General features: G+C 42.4%; 1 protein-coding gene across 2 annotated transcripts in view; it reads left to right on the forward strand.

Annotated features, from left to right (window-relative positions):
- The window catches only part of SCMH1 (Scm polycomb group protein homolog 1), a 413,339-nt gene that overhangs the window by 349,998 nt on the left and 50,999 nt on the right, over positions 1-12,342 (forward strand). The window contains exons 12-13 of one of the 2 annotated variants that reach the window (XR_015308461.1): positions 5,543-5,714; positions 11,580-11,711. Coding sequence is in view for 1 of the 2 variants with exons in the window: in XM_086956860.1 (XP_086812986.1) it covers positions 5,543-5,725; positions 11,580-11,711 (315 nt within the window). In the remaining variant the exon portion in view is untranslated. Of the gene's footprint in view, positions 1-5,542; positions 5,726-11,579; positions 11,712-12,342 lie in introns of both variants that reach the window. The other variant, XM_086956860.1, reaches the window with a different exon arrangement.

Genomic DNA, 12,342 nt, shown 5'->3' on the forward strand with positions numbered 1-12,342 from the left:
TATTAGTGTCTTGGCTTTTATTTGTATCCTCAATTGGGTCAGTGGACGGATTATCAGAATCCCAGAGCACTTGGCAGTTTTGGAAGATTTCAACCCAAGTAGCCGGTTTAGCGTGATGCTATCTTGATCTCGGACTTTCAAGATCGGGCGCATTCAAACAGCGTTCCAACCCGCGTACTCCAGCATTCAAACACTCTTACCTAGGAGTCTCCCTCCGTGGCAGGTGAATGGCCGCCTTCTTCCGCTGGTCGTCCGCTGTGAGACCCTCTGTTTTCCGAAGGTATGCCGGCGAGCACCTCGAAGAGTGATAAGTATTCCACTGCTTGGCTCGCTTTCCCTTCGCTAGGCGCTCCTTAGTTCTCGGTCGCGTTTCTCCTGCGGTTGAGCCAACCGCTGCAAATTATCACAGGATCTCCCCGGTCCCGGGTAGGGATGGAGTCGCTGAAAGACGGCACTGACACGCTTTGTTCAATGAAGGTGATTTATTTCATCAATCCGTGTGGGGGATTTAACAACAAAAAGAAACCAACGCGTTTCGACAGCGTCCGCTGTCTTGATCACGGTCAGTTTGGAAAGTGATGCTCACAGTTTTGTAAAACAAACAAAGTATTGGTTACACCCCTTGGTAATTGGTACCGCCCACATTTTTAGGTGTTATGGGATATGTAGTCCTGAACCGATCGTATTACTTTTGCGTGAGTGTTTAAGGATGCTTGCTGTTTTACTTTTACAAAGCTGCTTAATTCAGTTTTATCCCCAATCGTTTTTGTACTAGAACTGCATTTCAGGCTTGTGGGTGTTGTGAAAACCTTTGTGAATTTCAGTCCCGCCCCCCAGTGGGCTTAGGCTGTGTCTCTATTCCCTGTAATTATTTCATGTCCCCTTAGGTTAAGCATTTTTGTCATGCTACCCCGACTATGATCTATATTCTCAGTGACATTTCATATAGTTCAATACATTTATACAATGGGGTGTGTGAGTCCAGTCCTTGGTTTTTATATTCAGGTTTTTCTTAGGTGTAATACTGCCCTCTGGTGGGCTAATTAGTCCATTAGAAAAGCTTGATGTTTTACGTGTGAGCATAGTTACAGTGAAAAATGAGTGAAGTGGTAAAACCAAAATAATAAGTTAAAATAGTTCATGGTTAGCGGGAAGTTACTTAAGAGTCTAGTTGATTATAGGTGTATGTATAATTCTTCCGACTGATTGAGCCCAAATGGGGTCATGGTCCTGAAGCTCAGGATGTGTTTGGATTCTTTTCGTCGGAGTTCCTTCTCATTGTGTCCACCCCTCATTGAGAGACTTAGGGTTTCGATTCCCCAGAAACGCAGTTTCTTCCAATCTCCTTCGTGGTTCAGCTCCATGTGTTTGGCAACAGCGTTGCTTCTGTCCTTGTGTACAGTGGCTCTAACGTGTTCCAATATACGTTTTTTTAGCTCGCAGATTGTGCTGCCTATATATTTGAGCTTACATGGACATTCGATCATGTACACTGTGTTTTTGCTGTTGCAAGTAATACATTCCTTAATTTTCCAGGTTTTGTTGTTGGGCATTGGTATTTCTGTAGTTGGCTTGGCTATTTCGCAGATCTTACAATTGTAACATTTTACAAAACCTTTTGTTTGCAGCCATGATTTCTTATTGGAGGTTTGGAAGTGACTGTGAATCAGTTTGTCCTGCAGGTTCTTGGCCCTTCTGTATGTCACTATGGGGTGGTTACCCATTTTTTCTCCTATTGCTGGGTCCAACTGTAGAAGTTTCCAATTTCTTCTTAGAATTTGATTCAATTGTTTGGCCTCTTGACTGTAATCCGTTATAAACCTGATCGGCTCTTCTTGTGTCGGTTCTGAGATCTCTTTAGGTTTTAGGCAGTCTTCCCTTGTTTTTGAGTTGGCCTTTTCCCAACATAGTTGAGTTGCTCGTTGGTTATATTGTCTTTTGTTGAAACGCTGCTTGGCGATGTTACTTTGTTTTTGCCATTGTTGCTCTTCACTGCAGATTCTCCGTAGCCGTAAGAATTCCCCGTAGGGGATGCTTGTTATGAGTGACGGCTGGTGGAAGCTGGTGGCTTCTAATGTTGAGTTTGTGGCAGTGCTTTTGCGATGAAGGGTGGTTTCTATTAGATTGTTTCTTATGTAGACTTCCGTGTCTAGGAAAACTGCTGCATCTTGACTAACAGTGTACGTGAATTTGATGTCAGGTGTGCTGTTGTTTAAAATATGGAAATATTGCACGAATTTGTCTTTTCCTCCGTCCCACACAATGAACAAGTCATCTATAAATCTTTTCCAGACTTGGATGTGTTGTGTGAACGTTTTTAGGTTTGTATTCCAGGCCACTGTTTCCTCCCACCAACCCATCGCGGTGCAGGCATAGTTGGGGCTGAAGGAAAAGCCCATGGCAGCTCCATTCTTTTGTCTGTACATGGTTTCCCCAAACACGAAGACGTTGTTTTCAAGCAGATATTTGATCATGTTGAGCAGCATGATGTTGTGGTGTTGGTAATGGATGTTTCGTTCTTGAAGGGCGCATTGACACGCCTCGAGACCCATGTTGTTGTCTATATTTGTGTATAACGCAATCACGTCCATAGTGACCAGGATGTAATGTGGTTGCCATTGTATTGATTTCAAATTGCAGAGAAAGTCCGTGGTGTCTTTTATATAGGACTTTAGACGCTTCACGTGTGGGCTCAGGTAGAAGTCTATGTAGTTAGATAATGGCTCCAGTAGAGAACCGTTGGCCGACACTATTGGCCTCCCTGGTGGTTTCGTGGCATTTTTGTGAATCTTAGGCAGAAAGTATATGGTAGCTAGCTTTGGGAAATCCACTGTCAGGTACTTTTTCTCATCAAAGTCTAGAAGTTCTTCTTTTTCCCATTTTAATATCTTTCCGTCCAGTTCTCTCTTAATTTGGTCCGTTGGATTTTTGTCTATTTTTTCATAATAGAGTGAATTGTTTAGTTGTTCCATCGCCTCGGCAGTGTAAAGTTTTCGGTCCCATAGCACTATGTTCCCGCCTTTGTCGGCCGCTTTGATTTCAAAGGTGTTGTTATTCCGCAGTGAGTCTAAGGCTTCCCTTTCACTTCTAGATAGATTGTCTCTAGTTTGGTTTTTGATTTTGATGTTGTATAAATCATGAATTACTGCCTCTTGAAACATGTCAATTTTGTTTCCTGGTGCTAGTTGCGGGTAAAACTTAGATTTTGATTTCAGACCACTAGTTCCGGCTCCCAGTTGTGGTATGGCTGTTTCTAGGCTGATTTCTTGGCCTTCTTGTGCATTTAGGTTTAGCACAGTTAGGTATGCTTCCGACTCTTTTGCAAGAAGTATTGATGTTGGTTTGGGTTGATTTTTTGTGATTTTAGGTTTGTTCTTTCTTTCCGCGAAGAATTTTGCAAGCTTGATTTTCCTTATGTATAAGTATAGGTCAATTCTTGTTTGAGCCAGGTTAAAGCGCGCTTTGGGGCAGAAGTTGATCCCTTTCTTTAGTAGAGAGATTTCGGCGTCAGTGATTTCTTTTCCAGACAAGTTGACTATTTGGAGTTCTTCATCTATTTCCCTCTCTTCTGTTTCATGAGTCTGGTTTCTGTTCCCACTTTTTCGCTTGTAACCGTTTCTCCGTCGGCCCCTCCTTGTGTGGATCTGTTGAATCTTGGTTGCCAGCCTCTTCCTCTGCCCCTCGCTCTTCCGCGTGTATTTCTCTGCGCCCCGTGGTTCTGTTCCCATCTCTGTTGCGATAGAACAAGGCGCATGTCTCCTAAAAAAATCCTCTGTCCGGGGTCCAGATTTGTTTCATCTTCACTCAGATCGGCTGACGTTAGGGATGCCATGCTTGAGGAGGAGCTGGCGGTGTTAGTTTTCGGTGGCCTGAAGGAGTCATATTTCCGTGCAAATGTAAATATGCGACCTTGCGCATAATCATTGGTGTCCCTTTCGAATTTAGTTTGTTTCCTTTGCCTGACCTCTTCCTCATGTTTTTCAATTTGCTTGTTTAATTCCTCTTTGAATTTCGTCATTTCTGTATTGAGTTTAATTGAATCCAGCTCTTTCTCCACTGTTCGCAATTGTTCCTTTATTTTTTCTAGTGCTATCTCAATGTGTTTAACTAGAATCTTTATCAGTCCCAGGGAAGAGTTGAGCGTGTGCTCCCCCCACTCTTGAAGTAGGTCGTTAGTGACATCCTGTTGGCTTGGCATTATTAATATTCGTAGCCCGCGGGGTACTCTTTCCACTTCCAGATATTGTTGCAGTGAAATCAGTTCCCAGGATTTGTTTATTTATATAATAACCAAGGACTGGACTCACACACCCCATTGTATAAATGTATTGAACTATATGAAATGTCACTGAGAATATAGATCATAGTCGGGGTAGCATGACAAAAATGCTTAACCTAAGGGGACATGAAATAATTACAGGGAATAGAGACACAGCCTAAGCCCACTGGGGGGCGGGACTGAAATTCACAAAGGTTTTCACAACACCCACAAGCCTGAAATGCAGTTCTAGTACAAAAACGATTGGGGATAAAACTGAATTAAGCAGCTTTGTAAAAGTAAAACAGCAAGCATCCTTAAACACTCACGCAAAAGTAATACGATCGGTTCAGGACTACATATCCCATAACACCTAAAAATGTGGGCGGTACCAATTACCAAGGGGTGTAACCAATACTTTGTTTGTTTTACAAAACTGTGAGCATCACTTTCCAAACTGACCGTGATCAAGACAGCGGACGCTGTCGAAACGCGTTGGTTTCTTTTTGTTGTTAAATCCCCCACACGGATTGATGAAATAAATCACCTTCATTGAACAAAGCGTGTCAGTGCCGTCTTTCAGCGACTCCATCCCTCCCCGGGACCGGGGAGATCCTGTGATAATTTGCAGCGGTTGGCTCAACCGCAGGAGAAACGCGACCGAGAACTAAGGAGCGCCCAGCGAAGGGAAAGCGAGCCAAGCAGTGGAATATATATATATATATATATATATATATATATATATATATATATATATATATATATATATATATATATATATATATATATATATATATATATATATATATATATATATATATATATATATATATATATTTTGCAATCCACAATACTGCCAATAAGCACGGTCGCGACCGTGCTTATTGGCAGTATTGTGGATTGCAAATTGAATCTTTCGGCTTTGGGTTTGCCGAATTTCGCGCCACCTGACGACGGGAGGAGGTACCCAACAAGACCCAGTGTGCTCGGAATATATATATATATATATATATATATATATATATATATATATATATATATATATATATATATATATATATATATATATATATATATATATATATATAACATTACATAAGCGGAGTATGATTATATCGAATTCACTTGTGATTCCTAATTTAACAGTGGTTTTCCCTAGTGATTTTCTCACAGCACTTGGTAGTCCCTTTTATATGTGCTACATAGTTTCCAAATTCTTATGGGAAAGGTCTGGTGAGCTTAATTACAGGTTAAAATCAATCCTTCCTTTTGTTTCCCTTGCAGCTACCTTTGACCGGGAACAGCACACACTCACCCTTCCAGCGGTTAACAGCATAAGCTACGTCCTGCGATTCCTAGAGAAGCTCTGCCACAATCTGCGAAGTGATAACCTATTTGGGAACCAACCTTTTCTACAGAGCCACCTGCATCAATCATTTGAGTACGACCATGACAGGTACCTACCAGGTAGGAGCTGGGTCCACTAGGGTTGGTATACAAGTATAGAATGCTTGTTGCTCTTGTGGAAAAGGACATTTTGAGTTGGTGATCACTGCTGCTGCCTTGCTGAACTGCTATACATCCAGAGTCCAAGCCATAAGCTGTTCATATTTACCACCTTTTTAAGGTGTTGTTATATATTTATTTATTTTAAGAGTTTTATATAGCGCTGGCAGACCCGGAGGTATCAGAGCGCTTTACATGAGGTTCCACAAATTATAAAATTACATCAGTTACGATTTACATCAGTTGCTAGACACACATTACAAGAGCATAGAAGACGAGATGAGTGAAGTGTAGATGGGAAGGGGGTATGGGTAAAGGGGTAGGAGGGAGGTACGGCAGAGAGACGAAGGAAAGTCTGCCCAAAGTCCGGCTGGGTAGGTGACGGTCGAGGGGGAAGTCCCAAAACCCATCTCCTCTATAGCTATCAGGTAGCTCCACCGGGCATTGGCCAAATAGCTAGGTCTCAATGGGAAAACATTTAGAGAACATAGAGGGCAAAATAAATGCAGCGTAGAGGGGTATTGGGGTAGGGTAAAGGAGTAGTAATGGATGTAAACCTCTGCCTAGAGTGCCCAACTGTACGGATATCTGGATCTCTAATGCTGATTTTTGATGTCATAGGCAAACACGGAGCATGCATGCGTGTATGTCATGACATAGGCCTGTCTCACAGATTTCGGTCTTGTTGGACCGGTAGTGGTGCACGAAGAGCTACCTTCATTGTGGTGATAGCAGTGCAGGCATGTACTGGGTTTATCTTTAGCTCCGAGGAGTACAGTACATGAGAGATGTAGTGCTAGGCTTTGCATGCGGGGTGAGTGCATGTACTAGGTTTATGTCTACCTGCGAGGAATACAACTCGTGAAGGGTATATTGTTGTGCAGCATATGCTTGCTGAATGTGTGTGCTGGCTGCATGTGTGCCTGCAAGTGGCAACACAGAAAGACTACAGTACTGAGCAGTGCGCGCAGAGTGAATGTAGGTTCTAAATTTGTGTATTTGTACATTCCTGTGACCTGAGTGGGATACTCTGGAGGAGGGAGAGCAAGGCTCCCCCCTGTATGCATCAAGGGTGCTCTTTTATTTAGTGAGAGATCACAAGGAAGGGGCCTGTACACATCTCCAGAAGGAGATGGAACTGATAAGGGAATCATAAAGAGTGGGGCTGGGAGCTCGAGATTAACCTTTTAATGCACATATCACTGTGGCTGACATCCAGGGGTATACTCCAGCCACTCCTACGGCCTGTACTGTGGGACTATCAGCTTTGGAGTCTTTCCTGCTGTGGCAGATTGCTTTTCAAGAGGAAGAGGGAGAAAAGTATGTACTTCAAAATATGCAGAACGCTAACATAAAACTTTAAAGACTCAGACTCTAAATCACATTTGGTGTCTGGAAATGGACTGTACAAAGGGGGGGGGGGGGTTGAGACCCCAAAAATTGTCATCTGCCAAGGAGAGGAAGTTCTGCAAGACTTCTGCCTGTGACTAGGACTTTGGGCCAAGACCTACTATTCTCCTTGCTGTGTTAGGGGACATTGCCCAGCGACACCAAGACTACCTGCTCTGGAACCTGGAGCACCAGCACCTGCCTGCATGCAAAGACTAGTGTGCTGTATGAGGAAATGGAGAGAGTTGGCGGGAGCGAGATCCAGTTTGGGAGCCTTGTCAAATAAACTACCAGTGCGAGGAGATGGTTGCTGCACCAATCGGGATGCTGCCCATGTGCAGACTTGAGTCAGTGACCCCCGCTTGCCAGGAGAGGGCCTCCTTGCATATACCCGTGTAAAGATTGCCATGTGGTAAAGGCGGAATCTTGTGTGGCACTGTTGTGACGACCCCATGGGTCAAGAGGGGCCACAATAGCAAAAATACTGCCTTGCAGAGAAGGTCTGAAGCCTGTGCAACGCCATAGCAGTGACCCCGTATGCCAAGAGGGGCTGCTGTGGTAAGGGCTGCTTTTCGCTAAAGGCCGAAGCTATGTGTGGCAGTTGCTTGGCAACCCCATATGCCAGGAGGGGTTGCTGGTAGTAATTATGCCGTGCAGACCGGGCAGGAGCCCATGATCTGTGAGCGGCAAGCAAGGACTGCTTCTGACCCAATCTGACCATGTGAATCGAGTGAGAACGCTGTGAAAGTATCACTGCCTCAACAAGTGAGGCGCTGGATTGGAGCTGGGTTGGAAGGCAGCTGGGTTGGAAGGCAGCCCCAGGCCTAAGCAGCACCTGGGTGAGAACCTGCAGGCCACAAAGGGGTCCCAAGTACACTGTCCCTACTAATCCAGAGCACGGCTACCCCCTTTCTTGTATTCCATGATCAAGAAGTGACAGAGGGGGCAACCAGAGAAAACTCCCCCGAACTTCTGGAGCCCTGGCCAGGATCGAAGAGTCAAATGAACCCTCATCAGGACTTCCAGGGCAGCCCGAGCCTCTGGGTGCCCTATAGGAATATATGGGTGGTTGGTAAAGTGAAACATGAGTAAACCCGTTATCCCAGCTGAGACCGGTATATCAACTGGTATATCAAACAGGGGACTGTTCATCAAATTGTATCAATAACATAGCATAGGAAAAGGAACGAGGGAGACCAAAGTAAAGTGGAAAGGTTGTTATTTGCATATAGAAGCACAAAATTACAACTAAATTGTGGTAACCATAACAACCAAGTGTGACAAACTCAACATTTACTGTTACCTAGTAACACTTATATAACAACCATATAGGCTGTGGCTCCTCGAGTCCACTATTATATTGTATTGTAATTGCATTTATATAGCACTTACTACCCCTGATGAGGCGTCAAAGCGCTTTTTCGGTAGTTGGGCACGCCACCCTGGAACAAATAAAGAAATACTAGTAGATTTGTATAGTGAAATATAAAAGTAATTTGAGTGGTGGATATGTTAGTCAGTTATTTCCCTTTAGAAGGCGTTCATACATTTTTGTGAACGCTACAATTTACTCTTAAGGTTTTCGCCAACTTTATAGCTAATATTATTCAGCTGCTGGGTACACCAGTCCAACATTGTTTCTTTCCTTCTAGGGATACTAGATGCCATTTTAATTTGGAAGTTACCATATTTGATATTGCTAAGTGATGGGGCTGGGTCCAGGATGATCTAGTTGGACAGTGCAAAAGCCCTCTGGTATGGTCATCTGGATGGGGGGACATGCTTCCCACTGTTTGAAGTCATTTGCAGTATGAAGCAGGAATGCCCACTCTCACCATTAATATTGGCTTTCTACTTGGAGCTGTATAATTGCCAAATGGAAAGGGCTAATAACTTCCACGTCTAATTCAGCTTTTCCCGGCCTTTTCTTCATCTCTACAAATTTCTGTCAATCGGGGGATTAGGCATGGAGTAAATTTATTTGTAATTACAGAAAACCCATAGAGTTCTGCGATTCTGAAAACTTTTAGTTGATAAATGAGGATGTGCTCTCCCAGATCATATGTTTTGCTATCAGTCATATTTGTTTTAGAATGTATCAAATAATTGTATCTAGCAATCGGTCTTTGAGGCCTTTGTTATTGTGTTGAAGTATTTATGAATTTATAATTTTTTATCTATAGTCATGGCAGGAATTTGGAGTCAAATAACTATCCTTTGCAGTGCCTTTTCAACAGAAAAAGAATTTTAAAAAAGGCTGTGATTTTTGCCGCTTTGCAAAGCCGTTTCTATCTGGCTGCGTACCCCTCATTTTCTTTACTGATTCTCTTAAAAAAGGAGGTAAGGATTGTAACTTCTACCAACTAGTTTTGGAGTAAAGTCTTATTTAATTTGAATAGGTTTTAAAAAATATATATATATTTAACGGACTTACTGCTAAATTTCTCCAGGGCTGAATGTTTTCGTAAGTACTGATCTATACTTGAATTTAACCCGTTCCGTGCTCAGCACTACCTCGCGGGTGCTGCAGTTGGCCAACGGCAGACGAAGCCCCGCCCACTTAATAGAACGCCCGCACCGTGGCGGAAAAACCGCCGCGGGTAAGGCGTTAAGACTGAGGGACTAGTCTTACTGACACTTGTAATGTCATTGACCCAGTTGATGACAATGAAACTCAACATTTACTGTTACATAGTAACACTTACATAGACTTAATTTCTAGACTTCGAAAAGTGAGGGGGCTTTGCACCTCATCTGAAGTACCTTTACATTACCCATAGATGCCCGTTCTGGTTACATTTATTCCATATATAAGTGGGTGAGAATGATAGCAGATGCTTTTTATATAGCAATACTGAACACAAAGACCAGTGCTCACATCCCAAAAGAGATCTTGTAGCCCAATTCCCAAACTTTTTAGATAATAAGTCAAAAATATACCTTGTAGGATTACTCATATGTCTGTTGTAAATACCTGATATATTGTAGGAATTCTCAAAGAATTTGATAGTAGTTAAGATAAACTTTGACAGCCCTAGAGTTCCATGACTACTCAAAGGGTTATGAATGTCTGCATGTGTGACAGGTGCAGAATTCCGAGTGCGTGATTCAACATAAATATGCATTTTCATGGCCCACTCTATGTTTGTGGCTCCATGTAGAAAATATATTTACCCGCGGAGAAAACCATTCTGCTACACTGCCATCAAAGCTAAGGGTGTTATCTCTTCATTGTTAGGCTGATTTTGCTCTTACCCCAAACCCAGAGCTTAAATCTGTCTGCATTTCCAGGGCTGTTATGTCTAGTTTCAGGGTATTGATCAGCTTTTGCTGGTAGACCCACCTATTATTTCCCATAAACCCTTCGCTCACAATGGAATTGTGAATTTAGAAATTCTCCATACATTTGAAATTGTTGAATTGGCAAATCCCAATTGTGAAGGCAAAAGTCAGCCTCGGGGAATGAGGCTGTTAGTCTTTTGAGCAAAAACAGAAACCCACTTGCTAATGTATTGGGAGGGCTCCCTTCTTTTTCAAAGAGAACCCTTCTCCTACTCCCCATTCCCTTAATCCACAATTACTGTAGATAGCTATCTGACATTTTGGAGCCAGAGATGAGATATTTTGAATAAGCCCAGCATCGATAGAGCTCCCTGCAACCATCTTGAGTAATGGTGCCATTATGTTTATTTTCTAGTACTGAAGAAGGGCTTGGATATGGGCGGGTCTGTGTAAACATTCTGTGTGCTGAACAAAATTATATCTATACTTCAGCCTTCTAGACTTCTGGATTGTTACGCAAAAGATGAACCTCAGCAACCTTTTGAAGAGTCAAAACGATTAGTAACCTGTGTTTTCTTTGTTCCTCCTCTTTGCAATGAATGAAATACTAAACTGTGATAATAGAGACAAAATCCAGGATGAACACAAATTTTTTGTAGCAATGTATAGACACCTGGACAGCTTGTCATGCATTGCTTAACTACCTTAGCCATGCAGGAGAGTTAGTGGCAGTGTGTGCATTTTGAAACAAAGGAGAAGATCCGTGGATGCAACACTGCACAGAGACTGCAAATAGTTTCCACTTACTCTATGCTTATTAATTTAGTTTTTTCTCAAAAACTATGCAATGATACTCTTCAGTTTTCTGTCTTCCTCTTCATCATAGAGGACCATGCATTGCCACTCCACATTGGGTAGTAAAGAGTAAGCCTAGGCCTGGCACGTCAGAGACACAATACTGCACCACGCTCATGGTAGTTAGTATAGACTAATTTGTTTTTAAAGAATTTGAGGGCAATGGAGGTAATAATTAATTTTAATAAAATGTCCTTGATTAAAACATCATGTTTTTTTAATCTTGCAAAGTTTCCTCTTATCTAAAATTCCATATTCTTCCATAATAATTGCTGTCCTTTTTTCCCAGACAGATGCAGTTCAGTGGAAGGCAGTCAGCATTTACCTGGTCGGGGTAGCAAGCGATACTGCCAAGACACCCCTCACTGCAACATCTCGCAGTCTCCAAAGCTTCCAAAAACTGACCGTCACAACTCAGATGGTAAATAGAAACTTCTCTATCTTCTCTACCCAGAGCAGACATTTCTTTACTATGTACTAACATGGCTCTGTGAAAATGTGTAGGTTATGGCCCAATATAGATAGAAAATGCCATGCCTGATACACAACATATGAAAGATTTAATACAGCTGTGTACAATCAATCTTATCAAGAATAAGAACTTTCAGAACAGTGTGTTACAGTATCCTGTCATCTCATTCCAGTCCATTTCAGAGAAACTATTTAAAAAAAAGAATTTATTCAGGAAACCATTTTATGTATGTATTTGAGATTTCTATAGCACAATCCTAGCCAAAAGGTAGCTGAGAGCTGCATATGGTCAAAGACAATGACTAAGAACAGAGGAAGCTGGGTTGAAGATGGTTAACGCATTGTGTTGCAGTTCTCTCTAAAGAGATGAGTCTTCAAATCTTTCCTAAGTTGGAGCAGAGTTGGATACTGTGTGTTGTTCCAGATCATGGGTGCATAGACCGAAAAGGCCTGCTGCCTTTTTTTCTTTTTTATTCTTTTTGTTCTGCAATCTGATGGTATCCTGGCTGGGTATCTGCCAAGATTCACCGGCAATGGTGAGCTTGTCTTCAGTACAAGAGGTGGTGCTGATTGTGATAGTT

The sequence above is a fragment of the Lissotriton vulgaris genome, chromosome 2_1 (assembly GCF_964263255.1).
Source record: "Lissotriton vulgaris chromosome 2_1, aLisVul1.2, whole genome shotgun sequence".
Taxonomy (NCBI): domain Eukaryota; kingdom Metazoa; phylum Chordata; class Amphibia; order Caudata; family Salamandridae; genus Lissotriton; species Lissotriton vulgaris.